The 18,898-nt window shown below is 45.8% G+C and overlaps 1 protein-coding gene across 1 annotated transcript in view; it reads left to right on the top strand.

Moving 5' to 3' along the window:
* Nucleotides 1-18,898, top strand: part of ADAMTS7 (ADAM metallopeptidase with thrombospondin type 1 motif 7) — a 59,619-nt gene that overhangs the window by 39,953 nt on the left and 768 nt on the right. Inside the window, 1 exon segment of the mRNA XM_027768977.1 lies at nt 18,793-18,880. Within this exon segment, the coding sequence (XP_027624778.1) occupies nt 18,793-18,880 (88 nt within the window).

The raw sequence follows: 18,898 nt of genomic DNA, 5'->3' as shown, positions 1-18,898 counted from the left end.
GGCGAGGGCTTCTTTTCTGCCCCTAAGTGGCAGCGTCTCAGATTAGCACCTGTGTCTAAGATGAGCACCTGAGGTGGTCCTGCGCGGGTGGGCCAGGCGTCCGGAGTCACCAGGCCTGGGTGTTCTTGGTACCCTGCAGGGCCTTCCGTTGCATCCGTTGGGTCTGGTGAAGGAGGACTAACTGCAGTGTGCAGTCTTGTCATTGCTGGGCCATTTTGCACAACACCGGGCTCTGCCATCCGTCCTCTGGCTCTTAAAAAATACTAGGGGCGGAGCCAGCAGGTGGCATGGTGGTTGGGGCCCTGGACTCCCATGTGGTTGACTGCAGTTCAAGTCCCGGGACAGGCGCCTTGCTTTCTCGCTTTTCCTCTCTCTCTCTGGTCAAATTTAAAAAATAATAACAAATGGGATTAAATAAATAACTCTTAAAGGAAAAAAAAGTATTGGGGACTATGAGTCCTAGCAAATCAAAATAAAACACGCAATGATCAAAGGAATATAATCAAACAGCAAAATCCCGTTTTAAGGTTACATAGTAAACTATTATGTAAATACATGTCAAATGATGCCACGACCTAGATCTGCAGGCCTGGCAGAGGTTTGTGTTGTTGTTGTTGTTGTTGTTTTTAGTATTTAATCTTATTTATTATTATTCAATTTGATGAGAGAGAGAGAGAGAAAGCAAGCTTCCAGATTCAAGACTCAAACCATAGCCATGTGGGAGTCTAGCGCCCTAACCACCATGCTACCTGCTGGCCCCGCCTGGCAGAAGTTTTAATTTTTTGTGCATTATGCTTTTAGTGCGTAAGTCCATGATAAAATACGTCAAGACAGTATCGGGAAGAAAAAGTAAGCATAGAAACACTTTGTACCTCTGACCTTTTGTATTAAAAATGCTTGCAGTCCTGATTTAATCCAGTTCAGAGGGTTCCAGATTGGGACCAGCAGTTAGCATAATGGTTATGCTGCTGGACTCCCATGTAATTGACTGGTTCGAGTCCTGGACCCGGTGGCTTAAACTCACACCAGGCGCGTGTGTGTGCGTGCCCAAGATCCTGAGCGGAGAATGGAGGAGAAGGGATTGCGGCGTGGCATCTCCCCGGGGGGTTATTTCTCCCTTTCTGTCTCTGTCTCTGTCTTTCTAGCGAGTGCATGTGCCCTATAGCAAAAACCTCTTTTAAAAAAAAAAAAAAAAGGGTTCCAGGTTGACCCACCCCTTGGCAGGGTGCTGTCGTGGAGGTGTTTTGGATCTGCTGAAGGAAGGGACACGTAACGTGAACCCCTTCCATGTCCTCGGTCCTCGCTAGCACTTTCGTCCTGCAGCATGTTCAGCATCTCTGGTCGTTTGATGTAACTGTGTGGTAGTGTCATTCGTGACGTCTAGGTTTTTCAGATGACTTGGATGGGGCCAGCAGGCGGTGTGGTGTTTAAGGCTCTAGACCCCCACATGGCTGACCACAGTTCAAGTCCCAGACCCAGCAGCTTGAAAATCACATTGGGCGTGTGTGTGCGTGTGTGCCCAGTATCCAGAGAGGAGAAGGGATTGTGGCATCTCACACACCCTTAAAAAGAAAACAATTCTGGATGTGTTTGTCTCGTTCTTTATTGTGTATCCATGGCCTTTCACCAGTGTTTGCCGATTTGGGGGGGTCACAGCTGGATTCACTTCCTGTGTCAGGGTGTGTAATATATGGTTTTGTTTTGGAGAAAAAGTTGAGATGTTCATGACGTTTTCTAATTTTAGACATTCACTGTAAGTAGAGCTATCATTACTCACATCCGCGTGGTGGGAGAGACCCACAGCAGCGGCCGGCTTTCTTTCCTGTTGCCCGGTTGAAGTATTGACGCTGGGTGTCCTGGTGGCTTTAGCGATTAACCGCGTGCCTGTGGGTTCTAGTTCAGGACGTAATTCTCCAACCGCGTAAAAGAATGTTGCCATTCCACCGAGTTAAATCGGACTGTGCTAAGGCAGACCCACCTGTGCAGATGGGCGTTTGAATAGGTGTGACTGCTGTGTGTGTGTGAGTGGAGGATGACTAGGTGTATTTGGGCCAGTGACTTCTCTCACACTGCACTCACGTCCACTGTCAGTGCGACATCCAGACCTCCTAGGGACCCTTAGCTGTGCACAGGTGGCTGCTCAGATGTTAACATAGGCTGTTCTTGGAACTGTTCCATTTCTTTTTTTTTAAACTGTTTTTTTAAAATATATTTTAAAACATTATTTATTTTATTTTATTTATTATTCTTAAATTTGACCAGAGACAGAGAGGTCTGGGACTTGAACCACAGCTGGCCATGTGAGAGCCTAGCTCTTTAATCACCATGCCACCTGCAAGCCCCAGATCCATTCACTTTCTTTTTCCTTTTTTTTTTTTAGAGAGAGACCTTTGCTATAGGGTGCAGGTGCTTGCTAAAGAGACAGAAAATGAGAAATCACTTCCCAGGGGATGGCCTCACTGTAATCCCTTCTCCTCCATTCTCCTCTTGGGATTTTGGGCCAGGTCCTGGGCTTGAACTATAGTCGACTGTGTGGGAATCCAGCAACGTAACCATTATACTATCTGCTGGTCCCACCATTAGGGAATTCTTAAAAGTCAGAAAATGTGTTCAATTTACTTTTTTTTTTTTTTTTTAGAATTATTTTATATAAGTTTATTACTATTTTCCAGTTTGATCAGAGAGATGGAGAAAGAGAGGGAAAGTGAGAAAGCAAGCCACCAGGTCCAGGACTTGGACCGTAATTGGCCATGTGGGAGTCCAGTGCCTTAACCACCACGCCACCTGCCGGCCCCTGATTAGCTTTCTTTTTTGGAGAGGTTTTTGCTATAGGGCGCATGCGCTCGCCAGAAAAACAGAGAGAAAGCAAGAAATCACCTCCCCGGGAAGATGGCCATGCCTCAGTCCCTTCTCCTCTATTCTCCTCTTGAGATCTTGGGCGCACACGCACACGTACCTAGCGTGAGTTTAAGCCACCGGGTCCGGGACTCAAACCGCAGTCGACTACATGGGAGTTCAGCAACATAGCCATTATACCAACTGCTGGTCCCCCCCACTAGCTTTCTTATGTCATCCTATAGGTTTTGTAGTAACAAATATATCTTATAGCAGTATTATGTGATTTATATGTCACATAACTCTTAAAAAGTTTATTTAATTCTATCATTATTTTAATTTGCTATGGGGCATGTGCAGAGAAAGAGGAGGAAAGTAAAAAGCAGGCCGCCCGGTCCTGGGCTCGCACTGCAGTCACGTGAGGTAGTCCAGTGCCCTAATCGCCACGCGGCCTGCTGGCCCCATCTCGCTTTTCAGGTGTGGCTTGCTTGACAGTCCATCAGCGTTGTTGTTAATACTGCAATTCAGCTTTTGTTGGTGTGTATACATCTCATCAAGAGGCGAAGTGATCGGGCGTGTGCGTCCAAGCTGTGGGTACTTGTCGCCCTAATACTGGACGTGGTGTCACGCTGGGTCCGTTCTCTGATAAAGGCACAGGCTCTCTGCTGCTTCAATTCCTGCGAGAATAAGACTTCTACGTGCAGCTCCCAGTAAGATTGATTTTCTTCTTTAGTAGTGTATTAGAGGTCATTCTGCTAATCCGAGAGATTGGTGTATGAGAGAGCCACCTAGTATCTCAGTGTGGGTTTTTGCTACTGGGTATGTGCACTCCCAGACTCAACCGTTGTGGGTCCCTGAGAGGTCAGTGACGTAACCATGACGCCATCTGCTGGTTCCGACTCTTTCTTTTTCTTTTCTTTCTTTTTTTTTTTTTTTTTAAGGATTATTTATTTGAGATTTTTGTTGTAGGGCGCATGTGATTGCCAGAGAGACCAAAAGAGACAGAAAGCGAGAAATCACTTCCTAGGGGGATGGCCATGCCGCAATCCCTTCTCCTCCAGTCTCCTCTCAGATTTTGGCCATGTGACCACATGTGCCAGCATGTTTTTGATTTTTATTTATTTATTTTAGGAAAAATTTTATTTAACTTATATTTTAATTTGACCAGAGAGGGACAGAGTGAGTGAAAGTGAGAAAGGAAGCCACCTGGTCTGGGACTTGAACCACAGTCAGCCATGTGGGAGTCCAGTGCCCTTAACCACCATGCCACTTGCAGGCCCTCCAGTGTGAGATTTAAACCACAGTTGACTCCACGGGAGTCCAGCAGTGTAACCATGACGCCATCTACTAGTCTTGCCTTGCCATTTTTTTTTCTTTAGAATTACTCATTTTAATTTCCTTTATAATTTTTTAACTGGCTCTAGGGCACATACACTCACTGGAAAGAGAGATACACACACAGGCAAAGAGAGAGAACGTGAGAAAGCAAGCTGCCCTGTCCATAACTCGAACTGCAGTCGGCCATGGGGGAGTCCAGCACTTTAACCACTAAGCCACCTGCTGGCCCCATGGGTAGACTTGTTTAACATCAAAATCAGATTTTGAAAATGTTAGTGTAATTCTTCTCTCTGGTTTATATTTAATTCTAAGTGGTGAATTGATTGTTAATTCCAGTTGTGCTAATCTGGGCGGGGGTCTTTGGATACTGTCAAGCCCCCCCCGCCAAGATTTCAAATGGCGTGTTCTCGTGCGCCTGGCGCCATTTCAGCCTCACTTCCCCCGCGCAGTACCACACAGCCCCAGAGAGTCTGAGGTGCATGGCACTTACCAAAGGACACTTCCTTAGCCAAGTACGTCGGTGTGGTGTGATCTCTGAGGGCTCTGTTATGGACTGGGTTTTGTGCTATCCATGTGGTTGGAGTGGTCGAATTTTGTGAAACCGGTCCTGGGTTAACTTGTGTTAGTAGATCTTCGTTGATGTTGATCCCAAGTGTTTTCAACCAAGTTTTTTCCTCTGTGCTGGGTTTTCTTTATGATCCCAGGAAGGCGTAACTCCTGTGTGGATACTGAGAGAGATGTCACAGCCTCGCTATTTAAAGGTGGGGGATGTTCCTGTCACCTACTGAAATCCAGATGTTTTGTTACATGATGGCATAAATGATTTCATTGATCTGCGTGTGTCTGCTGTGTTTTAAGTAAGTCATTAAATCTTACTGTAGAGGGACCAGCAGATGGTGCAATGGCCACGTTGCTAGACTCCCATGTAGTCGACCATGGTTTGAATGCCCGACCTGGCAGCTTAAAACTCATACCAGGCATGTATGCCTAAGACCCCAAGAGAAGAATGGAGGGCGCATGTGCATGGGTGCTCCAGATCCTGAAAGGAGAGGGAGAAGAAGAGATGGCAGCACGGTCATCCCCTCTGGGGGTGATTTCTCAGTTTTTCTATCTCGGTCTGCAGCAAGTCCATGCTGTCTATAGTGAAAACCTTTTTTTTTTTTTAATTTAAATTTATTTATTTACATTTATTCACTGTACATCATTACAACATACAAAATGAGATTTTGCCATCCAGAGTACACTGTATATTGGCTCAATCAAGCACATCAACATACATGTTATCATCAATAATTTTCCATTTCTTGTTTCCTGTATATTTTGTTGTTTTTCCCTCATCCTTGATTCCCTATCTCTTACCCTCTGCCATCTCCCACTCTCCTCCCACACTGTCTCTGGTATCTGATTGCTTTCTATATTGTTCTTCCCTCACATTTTATTGAGTCACTAAAGATCTTAATTAATCTAAGTATTTTCATAGCAAGCGCAGCTGATATAAACATTTCTATGAACACAAGTCCAAATTTAGGCATAAGCCTCAATGAGTAGAATGAACATCCTATAAAGTAGCACCTAACTGGGGCTATATATCATACCGCAGTCATTGAATAGGTTTTTTTTTTTTCTGAAACTTTTTATTTTCAACTTAATTTGCATTCTTTAATCTAAGTATTTTCATAGCAAGCGCAGCTGATATAAACATTTCTATGAACACAAGTCCAAATTTAGGCATAAGCCTCAATGAGTAGAATGAACATCCTATAAAGTAGCACCTAACTGGGGCTATATATCATACCGCAGTCATTGAATAGGTTTTTTTTTTTTCTGAAACTTTTTATTTTCAACTTAATTTGCATTCTTACCCTAAGCATCATCACAGCATATAAAATGTGATTACCCATCCAGAATATACTGTGTAGTGGCTTAATCATGCATATTATTATCACAAATTTTCCATTTCTAGTTTCTAGAATTTTTTTTTTACTCCTATTTTTGACCCTCTGTCCTTTCCCACCCTCTTCTCATACTATCTCTGGAGTCTACAATTGTCTTTCATTCCTTTCCCACCCACATTGTATTGATCACACAATTTCTTAAATAGTCTAACTACTTTCAATAGCAAGTTCACTTGATACTATTAAGAAAACCAGTTTTAACTTAAATCAAAGAAATGCTAAGGAACTTTGCTTAAAGCCAGGAAACAGGTTAGGATTCTGATTAAATGATAGGTACATGAACCTATTCATATCTCAAGACAGGACAAAAATCCTTATAACCAGATAACAAAGTCTACAAGAAAATCACTATTTTAGTCAAAAGTCATAAAATTATACTTCACCAATTCAGTCTCATGTACTTTATCTTCTGTTGTGGTTCAATTTTCTGTGTGTCTGTATTTAATTTTCCTGATATAGCACTCCTTTGAGAACTTCTTGGAGATCTGGTCTGGTGCCGGTAAATTCTTTCAGGTTTTGTTTATCTAAGAATGTTCTTGTCTTTTCTTCCCACATGAAAGATAGTCTTGCTGGGTACAGTATTCTTGGCTGAAATTGCTTCTCTCTTAACATTTTGAATATATTTTCCCATTCTTTCCTCGCTCGCATTGTTTCTGATGAGAGGTCTGTTGTTAGCCTGATGGGATATCCCTTGTAGGTAACTTGATGTTTTTTCTCTTGCCAATCTTGGTATCTTGTCTTGTCTGTGGTTTTGGTCAGTCTGGCTATAATGTGTCTTGGAGAAGACCTTCTTGGGTTGATTCTATTTGGGGTCCTTTGTATTTCTTAGGACTGGATCTTTGAATGCCTCTCTAGATTTGGAAAATTTTCTTGCAGGGTTTCATGGAATAGATTATCAGTGCCCTTATGGGTCTGTTTGCCTTCTGGAATGCCAGTTATCCGGATATTTGGATGTTTGATGGTATCTAGTACTTCTCATATATTATTTTCAAATTTTGGGGCAATTTTCTCAGGCTTTCTGGTGGATTTTTCTAGGCCAGCAATTTTCTATGTCTGAGATTCTGTTTTCTGTATGATCCAGTCTGCTTTTAATACTTTCAAGGGAGATTTTGACTTCCTGTATTATAGTCTTCACCTCTAACAGTTCTGTTTGATTCTTTTTTAAAGTGTGCAGTTCCTCTTTTAGATTTTGCAAGAATTTCCTTACCTCCTGGAACTCATCAACTTCTTTCTTTCTCTTCAGCAGTTGATTGTCTCTTTTCTCTTCCATCTATGTTAGCTTCACCCTTATGAATACTCTAAATTCTTTATCAGACATTTCCATGATTTCCATTGAACTGCTTGTGGATGAAGAAGAGTTAGTCTTTTCCCTTGGAGGAGAGGTATTTTCTTGCTTTCCCATATTTCTTGTGGTCCTGTGGTTATTTCTAGTTATCTGATGGATGGTGTGTTTCTTCCTGATTCTTGAAGTTCAATCTGAACGTTCAGGAGCAAGCAGAAAGAGGTGATCTGAAATCTGTCTGTCGTTCTGTTGTGATCGCTTTGTGCAGCAGATTCAGTAGATATTGAGGAATATGTTAACCCTAATAGTATTTGGATGTTTAGCTACAGTGCCCTTTGATCTATCACACTCAATAGCTTGTTTGCTGGAGGCTGAATTATCAGTAGAAAATAATTTCTCTTGTACCCTGAAATGACTATCTGAAAAACTTTAATAATTAAAAGAAAAAAAGATCGAGCAGCAGTTGAACTATGAGTGTGATGTTTCATTAAGTCGATATATGAGTTCTCTTCATTCATTGGTCACTAGGTGGTGGTGTAGGTATGGTAACGTAAGCCTTTTTTTGAGCGGGGAAGAGATTTTTTTGCTATAGGGTGTACGTGCTTGCCAGAGAGATAGAAAGTGAAAAATCACCTCCCCGGGAGGGATGGCCACACTGTAATCCCTTATCCCCCATTCTCCTCTTAGGATTCTGGGCATAGACGCACACGTGCCCTGTGTGAGGTGTTTTTTTTTTTTTTTTTCACTTAATTTTATTTATTCTTTATTCATTAATTTATTTTAATTTGACCATAGAGAGATACAGAGAGAGAGAGAGAGAGAAAGTGAGAAAGCAAGCCACCAGGTCCAGGACTTGAACTGTGGTCTGCCATGTGGGAGTGTCCAGCGCCTTAACCACCACACCACCTGCTGGTCCCCCTGTGTGAGTTTTAAGCCACTGGGTCTGGGACTGGAACTGTGATCGACTACATGGAAGTCCAGTGACACAACCATTACACCATCTGCTGGTCCCAAGAGAAGGCCATTTTCATGCTGCTGGTGGAGTTGTCTGCATCTTTTTTATTGTGATTGTAGAATCAGAGGAGAGCAAAATGAGTATCACTCTGAGGGCTATGGGTTTGTTTACAGTGCTGTCCGAGTTGTGCTAGGAGCGCCAGGCGTTGTGGGGGCACGGTGTGTGTTTTTGTGATCTGTATTTCTAGTATTCGTGTATTTGGAGGGCAGCAAATAGACTGAGATTTGAGTAACAACTGGGTGTATCCTAGCTATATGAATAGAATGGGGTCAAAACCCTCAGTTTATCCTCAGAGGGTAGCAGCCTCCAGTTCCTATCTGATCCCTCAGGTGAGGTGTGCTCTCCCCACCTAGAGTCAGGCTGGCTGTAGTGCCGGGGAGTCCTGCTCCGCTCTGGGTAGGACCCTCCATCTCTGTGTCTGCCCCTCTTCTGGCCGTTGTGCTCTGGGTCTCATATGATGTCGTCATACTACCAAATAGTATCTTCCCGGCATGCTGCCTCCAGGTTTAGGAAGGTGCTGACTATGGGGATGTTGAGGTCCTCCACATTGTGAGGCCCCAGGGTGAATTTGGTGGCACTGCTGAAGATGGAGACGGTTGAGAGGCATTGGGCAGTCAATGTTTTGAACTGGAGGATCCAGTTGGTTTAGTCTGTTGGCCTCGTCTTCATCAGAGGAGTCAGGTGCAGAGAAGCCAATGAAATCAGTGAGCTAGTGTTGGGCTGTTCTTTATTCAAAAAGAGCTTTGGGCCAGCTGTGGTGTGGAGGTTGAGGTGGCTGGATCTCACATGGCTAGCTATGGTGTTCAAACCCTGGACCTGGCAGCTTGAAAATCATGCCAGGCGTGCATGTGTGCATGCTCAAAATCCCGAGAGGAGAATGAAGGAGAAGGGACTGCCTGTGGCCATTCCCCTTGGGGAGTGATGTGCTCCACAGAAAACAACAAAACAAAAAAGCTAAAAAGATGAAAGCTTTACTAGTGCAGGCCATATAATTAGGAGGCCTATGGCAAGTGTTTAGAAGTACTGTTGTTTCGATCTCTCTCTTTACAAAAGAAATAGTATGAAGTGGATTTAGAGATCAACCTGCATATGGCCAAAGTGTGGTCAGTGTTAATGGCTGTGGTGACTTGATCTGCTATCTTGGGAGGGTAGAGATGCGAGTTTACGACAGTGTCCCTGGGGAGGTACTGCTAATGCTTGCGTACCTGGAGGCATCTGGCGTTTCCTGCGACTCCGCACAGGCAGTGTGAGCCCCCTCTGTGTTCTAGCGTGCCTTTATATGGCAGGTGGCCGTTGTCGGTGGGCAGCGTCGGTGGTAGGGCCTCGCTGTTCATTTAGCAGACATGTGGACTCCCTCTGGTGTTTCTAGGCCTTCGATTCAGGCTATAGTAGGCTCTGTTTAAGGCTGATTGTAAGCTACTGGGTCGTTGGGAACGTCATGACATGTTTTTTTCATAGAAAAGTACAGAAAAATACATCAGGACTTTGCCCAAAGCCTACTGTTCCGTTGTTCTGTGTGCCAGCTGTGTTTTACAGAAGCTGGTCAGTCTCTCTGTACCTCCTGGGGCTGCGAGGTTTTGTGTTTGGGAATTGCACTGGATCTAATTTCTCCACAGATCTTTGAATAACTTTTGCTGTACAGTGAGAGCCTATCTGATTCTTTTTTTTTTTTTTTTGGTGGGCTATCAAGTGAAACCCAGTTATTTTATTTTATTTTATTTTTTTAGAATTACTTATTGGGGACCAGCAGGTGGCGTGGTGGTTAAGGTGCTGGACACTCCCACATGACCGATTGCAGTTTGAATACTGGACCTGCTGGCCCCCTAAATACAATTTTTTTTTAAAAAAGATAGTAGGCTTGTATGTGTCATGGGGTTTTGTCATTCTAAATTTCACTGTGTTGTTTGCTCTGAGCGCCCGTATTAGTGTTTGAGTGACCAAGTGCCACGTTCACTGCAAGTTTCTGCCATTTGCACAGTGCATGGGCGCCTGCACGTCCGAGGAGCCACCTAAGTTTATGTGCCCTGTGTCCCTGCTACTTCAGGAAGTGTGGGTTTGCTGGTTGTCCCCCTGCAGGAGAGTGACAGGTGTACTTGGGAGTGTACCAATTGTCGTCCCCGCCCTTTTGTGTGAGAGGCAGCAGTTATGTTGTCACCCCTGTGAGGGAATCGGGCTGCAGGGTATGAGCGTGTCTACCTGACGGCCGTTGCTGGAGGTGGCCGAGCCCTCCCTGTGATGCGCCGAGACATGGTACTAGGACTGTCATCGTGTCCTGGCCGGGTAGCTCTTCCCTGCGTTCCGAGGGCTGTATGGTTTCCATCTATTTGCCAATTTCTGCCTTTCTACTTTCCTGATCACATAGCAGTGCCACTGGCCACAGCCTGAGTCTGAACATGTGAGTTTCGTTTTCCGTTCATCGACTGTCTAACGGCTACTGTCACTGCTGCAAGTTGAGCGTGTGGAGCTGCCTCGGTTTAACATCCTCCTCCGTGGGCACTGAGTCCCAGGGTCCGTGTGGCTGCTGCTCCCACGCCGTGAGCCCTTAGTCAGGGTGCTGGTCCGGCTGAGCCAGGTGGCCATGACAGAGGCAGACCCACCCGTTTCCCTAGCAGACATGATTTGACCCTCTCACCAGTGGTGTTGGTCCTCCTTGCACCTGTTGTAGCTCCTCCTCCAGGCGGCTTGCTCAACCTTGGACTTTTTTTTTTTTTTTTTTTTTGAGAGGTTTTCGCTACAGGGCACGTGCGCTCGCCAGACAGACAGAGAGAGACATAGAGACAGAAAGCAAGAAATCACCCTCCAGGGGGGATGGTCATGCCGCAATCCCTTCTCCTCCATTCTCCTCTTGGGATCTTGGGCACACATGAACAAGTGCCTGGCATAAGTGTAAGCCTCCGGGTCTGGGACCCAAACCATGGTTGACTACATGGGAGTCTAGCAATGTAGCCATTATGCCAACTGCTGGTCCCTATATCTAGTGTTTTTTAAATAAATTTTTTAAAGAATTATTTTATTTAGCTTTATTATTATTTTAGTATTTCGAGAGAGAGAGAGACACAGGGAGAGAGAGGGGAAGTGAGAAAGCAAGTCTCCAGGTCCGGGACTCAAACCATGGTCAGCTATGTGAGAGTCCAGCACCCTCAACTACCATACCACCTGCCAGCCCTAGCTTTTTAAAAAATTGTATTTAATTAATTTTATTTTTAAGGAATTATTTATTAAATAAATATTATTTTCAACTTGCTCTAGGGCACACATACTCAACAGTGAGAGAGGGAAAGTGAGAAAGTAAGTTGCCAGGTCCAGGACTTGAACCACAGTCAGCAGTTTGGGAGTCCAGTGCCCTCACCAGTACACCACCTGCTGGCCCCAATGTACTTAGTCTGGGTTTGTCTGTTGGGTGAGACTGTTGCGTTTTTTGGGAACATCTTTTTATTCTTTGACAGCTTTAAGAGTGTCCACAGTGGGTTTCCCCATTGGAAGTCTTGTGATTTTTCCAGTGATTTCCTTTACCTGTGTTACTACACCGTGTGAGCACGGTGCGCACTGTCTCCAGCACCCAATTGTCCTGTCAGTCTCTGTGGCTCTGGTCTGTCACTAGGTGGCACTACGGCATTTATTGCGCCCAGTACCCTCGTGGCATTCTTTTTTCTTCTGATGACCGGCTTATACCTGGGAATTTCACCTCTACAGATGGTCTAATTTTTTTTCATCATCATTGGTCCATCCTTTTTTTTTTAAATTGTGCTATTATTGGTCCATCCTTTATTTTAAATTGTGCTATTAAGAATTCTATCTTAGGGACCTGCAGTTAGTGTAATGACTATGTCGCTGGACTCCCATGTAGTTGTTTGCAGTTTGGTTCCCAGACCCGATGGCTTAAACTCACGCCGGGCGCATGTGCGTGCGTGCCCAAGATCCTGAGAGGAGAATGGAGGAGAAGGGATTGTGGTGTGTCCACCCCCCACAGGGGGTGATTTCTTGCTTTCTATCTCTCTGTCTTTCTGGCGAGCGCACGCGCTCTACATCAAAAACCTCTCAAAAAAAAATTCTATCTTAAAGAATGATTTATTATTTTTAAAATTTGACCTGAGAAAGATAGAGGGAAAGTGAGAAAGCAAGCCACCGGATCTGGGACTTAAACCGTAGGTAGCTGTGGGGAGTCCAGCGCCTTTAACCGTACCACCAGCCAACCCAAATCGGGCTATTAGTCTTTTTCTTTTCAAAGTTCCTCCTCATTATTTGTCATAGTTATATCATCTGGGTATGAAATAACTCCGCTTGTCTGTCGCCAGCTTCTAAGACGTGTGGCGCGCCCCCTGGCCTGTGCATGCATCCTGCGGCAGTCGGAGCTGCCGGTCTCTTCCCAGGGCACGTTACTTCTCCACAGTCCTTCCGCGAAGGAGGGGCAAACGTACGGCTGACCTGGCTGTCATCACACAGTGCTTACGGAGGGCTTGACTTTCGGCTTCCTGTGTCTGGAAAGGCCCCTGGCAGATTCGGCGAGAGCTTGTTCCTGTGTCTGTAACCCATAGTGAGTCTGCAGGCTCCTGGCTGTTTCTTTTCTGGTCACACGGGCAGTTAAATCCCTTGGATCCAGTTCTGTGGTGTCCTTTTCTACAACTCGACTTAATCTTTGTTATGTCCTCTTGTCCCCCTTTTGATGAGTACTGCCTGGTGCATGAATCATGTTTAGGCCAGGGCAGTCGTATTGGCGCTGTTTTTACTTTTGTTAATCTTTTTTTTTGGGGGGGAGAAGTTTTTGCTATAGGGCATGTGGGCTCCCCAGAGAGTCAGATAGACAGCGAGAAATCACCCCCCAGGCAGGCCATCCTCTTCTTCTCATTCTCCTCTTGGGATCTTGAGCATGCACACACACACATACCTGGCATGAGTTTAAGCCACCGGGTCTCGGACTCAAACCACAGTCGACTACATGGAGTCCAGCAACATAGCCATTAGGCCACCTGCTGGTCCCAGCTAATCTATTTTTTTTATTCAAATTTTTTGGTTTGGATTTTGTTTATTTAGAATCTTGTTTTGTTTTGATTTGGTTTGGTTTTTGCCATTGGGTAAGTATGCTCATCAAAGAGAGAGAGAGAGACACACAGGGAGAAGGAAAGTGAGAAATCGCCCCCAGCGGGGATAGCCACCATTCTTCATTCTTCTCCTGGGATTTTGGACATAAACACACACGTGTACTGCATGATTTTCAGTCCACTAGAAGGACTCAAACTGCAGTCAGCCATGTGGGAATCCAGTACTTTAACCAACACGCCACCTGCTGGCCTGTTTTTTATTGTGAGTTTTTGCCGGGGTCCAGCCTCGGCGGCGGGGGTGGGTTATCTCGTCAGAGGTGGTGCAGGAAGGAAAGATTTGAGGCCTCGGTGCCTTTTCCGTGCACGTCCTCAGTCGGACACCTTCAGAGATCACTCTCTGTAGAATGACAACTGCTAGGAATCATCGTGACTTTTTATTGAAAATGTGATATATGCAAGTAAATGGGTGAGGGGCTACATGTTTTAATTATCAGTTCATAAAGTTTTAACAATAGGGATCATAGATTCCATTCAGGGTTGGACTAAGGGCGGGTCTATTACAGTTTGACAATTGTTTGTTTGATGTAAGCAGGTTTTCGGGAACTACAAGGAATATAGTTTTGGGAAAGCAGCTCCAGCAAGCAGAGATAATTATCAGCCGATGCTCAGCGGCAGCCGTCTCGCAATTAAGTACGATGCTAAGAAAAGAAAATCTCAAGTATAGGTATTAGTTATTATGGCTCTCAATAAAGAATGATACTTGTATAGTTTTATAGGGATCTAGAACTTAATTCAAGGAATCCTAATATATCTATCTATTCTGAAGGGGTGAACCTATTGTTCATTTGGTGAGGGCGGGGGTGCCCTGGGCCAGTTTCAGCCTAATCCTATTATTTTTAAGCTTATGTTAAATGTATCTTGAAGAGCCTTCCAAAGGTCAAGAAGATTATTTCTGCCTAGATAGAACTTCAGCACACCCTCTATTGTGACCGCAGGGATGAAGCATTGTAATTAACAGTAGGTGGTCAGGGCAAAGGTCAGGCGGACTTTTGGGAAATCTTATCATATACTCAAGATGTACGAGAGAGCTATGTAATTCTTTTATAGTAGTATATTAGGGAGTCAGGGTGGAGGTTGCTTCCCAGCAAGGCTACCGCAGTCTCTGGAGCATACAGCAAGCGGCCTTGCCAACATGCTGAGTCGACCCAAGCTTTGCTCATAGGTCGGGGTGGGGGGGGAGGGGGCTACAGCAGCGGCCTTGCCAATGTGCTGAGCCGACCAAGGCTGTACTCAAAGGTTGAAGGCTCCAACAGATCCTGGGGCCCCACTGGGTCGGACTCCTCCAAGCTTAAGTGGCTACCGTAAGTTTAGTGTTTGCGCATCAAGTCCATTCCTAGCTTGAGTTCTGGTAGAGCGGGTGTTCACCTGGTGCTCCGTCCTCTCATAGGATTCCTACTAGACTTGACTCCATCACCAGGTTTGTGTCCTGGTCCTCTGATGGAATTGGTCTACTTTTATTTAAGGGGCCTTGCATAGGGCTACCTTGAGATCCTGTGTCTATTACAAATTTTTCCATGGACTCCTTTCTCCTGTTTCAAGAGCTAGCTGTGTATGAGGCCTCTCATCCCCAGGGACGCTGGAGCAGCCTCCCAGATGGCTTTGCATTCGCGAACCACATTTGTGTCCTTGTGTCGTCTGCCCTTGTTCTCGTGTGCTGTTGGATTCCGTGCTTGGCTTCTGCTTTGCCAAGGTGGCCTGTCCGATGGCGGTCTGTCTGCCCCCTCTGTTTCGCCAGCTTTGCTCTCTGATGTGTGCCTTTGCCCAGAGGAACAACTCTGTCTATCTGGGTAGAGGGTTAGATGATCCGTCTTCTAGGCTTTATTCTTCCATTGAAGGTAAAAATTTCTTTGCCGAGAAGTTACCCTTAGGAGTTCCCTGTGATTTTGCATTTAATTTTAGCACAGTGCCATGTTCTGCGCTAGCATGTGGCATTTTCAGATGTTCTGGTGCCCAAATAAGGTGAGCTTTTATTTCATAAAATTATTATCCATAAAGGCCAGGGTGATCAGCTAACTATTCTTGGCACTTGATGTAAATCATTCCATTTTAACGCTTCTCTAAGTCAGATAGGGTCACGGTAGGGATTACTTCTCACCCACCTCGCTGTACCCAGCCCCACAAAGTGGGAGGGGCTCCCAGCTGCTGTGTACTACTTTCCAGTGGGTCGCTGAAGGATGGTGACAGTTCTGCAAGGCTCCACACTTGCAGCACATCTGGGCCTGAATGTTGGATGGTGTCCGCCCCTACATTGCAAATGTGTAATAGCCGTTTGACACTGGATGATCCCTCTGGCAAAAATGAGTTCTGATCTTTTGTAATCCTGTGCCGGTAGATTCTGATCCTTCTGTTACTTCTCATGGCTTGATTTGGTTACTGTCGTAAGTTAACATTTTCTTTTTTAATTTATTTATTGTGATTTTCGAGCCGCTGGGTCCGGAACTCAAACCGAGTCAGGCATGTGGGAATCCAGCTTGTTAATCACCACGTCGCCTACTGGCCCCAAGTTAGTGTTTTCTTAACTACTGATGTTCCGACAAGGAATTCATCACGGTCTCCAGGACCCTCCAGATGGGGCCCGTTTCTCCTGGGTGGTCGTTAAGTGAGTTACTTATTTTTAAGTGTCTGGTACTGCTTTCTGTACTAGCACTTACCGCTCAGTCTCGATCTGATTGCTCTACAGTCTGATGTGACAGTCCTGGGACCTCATCTTCACCTGCACGATTCTCGGATTCATATTTCTAGGCCTTTAAGTCTGCTTTAACAGCTGCCACTTTGGAGGGTAATTTCTGTGTGACTACTTTCTGTCCTGCTAGGCTAGCAGGTGCAGGCTGCTTTTTAAACAGTTTCCAAAACTTTTGGGTCACCCAGTAACTGGTCAGAGATGCCGTTCTCAACATTAGGCCCAAACAGCTGTTTTTCCTTAGCGTCACTGTTACACAAGCCTTTCACTTCGTAAGAAATTCATTTGGATGTTTCTCCGACACCGAGAAGCATTTCTAGCTCTAAATCCACTGTCTAAAAGGTACTGGGTGGTTTGGAAAATCATGATGCGTTTTTTGAATAGAAGACATCATGACTTTTCTGACAACCTAATGTTTTGGAAGCCTGCAGTCAATAATTGGGCTCTGTGGAAGACTTTTCTAGAATGTTCTCAGTGTGAACTCCCAACAGCTCTTAGGCCTCCTGCTTGGCTTGAGTCTGTTTCTCCTGCCAACACCCAGGAAAGGTTTCACCCTCAGAGCGGTCGCTCTTAGGGAGGGAGTTCCCCTCACCACCCAGTTTCCAGGGCAGCCAGATCAAGCGCTGGTGTGAGGTTATGGCCTTTAAAAGATCTCTATGCGATTTGCCCACATGCTTTAATTTTCAGCCAGTCATTTCAGTTACCTAGATACATTTGAAGTTTTCACGCAGGTCCCTTTAAGGAGCCCTCGCGGGAGACCATCTGTGTGTTCCCACACGGGCAGACTGCACTGCAGGGCATAACACTGACCGAGCACAGCTCTGCTAGCCTCTCACCCTGAGCAGTCTGCCCCAGCGGTCCCACTGTCCACCCTCGAGGGGAGGGAGGTGGTCTGAGTGGTCCCTGAGGTCACAAAGGGTGCGAGGATGGGCGCTGAGGCTGCACTCGGGTGGCAAGTCTCCAGCAGTGTCTGGTACCAAGGTCCTCGAGTCTTGGAGTGGCACGGAGCGATGTGCTCTGGGCACGGTGGCTGTGGCGAGGGCTCCTTTTCTGTCACTAGGTGGCAGAGTCTCTTAGATTAGCACCAATGTCTAACAGCACCGAGGCTGTGTGGGTGGACCAGGTGCCTGGATGTTCCCAGTACCCTGCAGGGTCTTTGTGCCCATTCACTTGGCAAAGGGAGGAAAAGTGGGGTGTCCGTGTCACACCTTTCACTGCAGTTGTCATTACAGAATGTAGTTTGCATAGCCCAGCACTGCCAGGGTCCAACCTCGTCGGAGGTGGTGCAGGAAAGGAAGACTAAGGCCTCAGTGCCTTTTTACGCATGTCTTGAGTCGGACACTCCTCAGAGATCGCTCTCTGCAGAGTGACAACTGCTAGGAATTATCGTGCTTTTTTATTGAAAATGTGATATATGCAAGTAAATGGGTGAGGGGCTACGTGTTCTAATTATCAGTTTATAAGGTTTTAACAATAGGGATCATAGACTCCATTTAGGGTTGGATTATGGGCGGGTCTATTACAGTTCAACAATTGTTTGTTTGATGTAGGCAGGTCTTCGAAAACTTTATGGAATGCCGTTTCGGGAAATAGCCTCCAGCAAGCAGAGTTAATTATTAGCCGATGCTCGGCAGTAGCCATCTTGTGATTACTGAACACGATGCTAAGAGAAGAAACCCTCAAGTATAGATATTAGTTCTTATGGATTTCAATAAAGAATAATATTTATTTAGTTTTATAGGGATCTAAAATTTAATTTAAGGAATTCTAATATATTTATCTATTTTACTTGATGAGGGTGGGGGTGTCCTGGGCCAGTTTTGACCTAATTCTATTTTATGTAAAGAAAAGATTATTTTTAAGCTTATGTTAAATGTATCTTGAAGGGCCTTCTAAAGGTCAAGAAGATTATTTCTGCCTAGATAGAACTTTAGCACACCTTCTATTGTGATCACAGGGATGAAGCATTGTAATTAACAGTAGGTGATCAGGGCAAAGGGGAGCAGTTGGGGGACTTTTGGGAAATTTTATCACATACTCAAGAGAGCTATGTAATTCTTTTATAGTAGTATATCAGGGAGTCAGAGTAGGGTCGCTTCCCAGCAAGGCTACCGCAGTCTTGAGCATACAACAAGCGGCCTTGCTAGCATGCCGAGTGGACCCAAGCTTTGCTCATAGGTGGGGGGTGGGGTGGGGGTGGGGGATGTACAGCAGCGGCCTTGCTAACGTGCTGAGCCGACCAAAGCTGTGCTCAAAGGTCAAAGGCTCAAAACAGATTCTGGGGCCCCACTGGGTCGGACTCCTCCACAGCATGGTACAATGCGGCGATGGGGACCTGGGCAGCAGGAGCAGGTCCCAGGTCTTTCCCTCCCGAAATCAGGCAGCGGCACCAGCCCTCCAGAGTCGGGTGACTGGGGCAGCAGGGAGGCAGTCGGGTGGGTGGGAACTGCTAGCGACAGCTAGAGACTTGCAGCTCGGTGTTTAGAAACTGGGGGCCCTATGCCCTGGAAGGCCTTGGGGGTAGGGTGCGGGAAGGCCCTGGGCCTGGGGCGCAGAGTGGCTGAGCTAGTTTGGTGCCCCGCCCCCAGGCTGCGAGCGGGATCGCCTGTCCTTCGGCTTCTGCGAGACGCTGCGCCTGCTGGGCCGCTGCCAACTGCCCACCGTCCCCGCCCAGTGCTGCCGCCCCTGTCCCCC

The sequence above is a fragment of the Tupaia chinensis genome, unplaced genomic scaffold (genome assembly GCF_000334495.1).
Source record: "Tupaia chinensis unplaced genomic scaffold, TupChi_1.0 Scaffold000078_1, whole genome shotgun sequence".
Taxonomy (NCBI): domain Eukaryota; kingdom Metazoa; phylum Chordata; class Mammalia; order Scandentia; family Tupaiidae; genus Tupaia; species Tupaia belangeri.
Note: the sequence above shows the minus strand (reverse complement) of the source record. Positions and strands in the feature narration are given on the sequence as shown.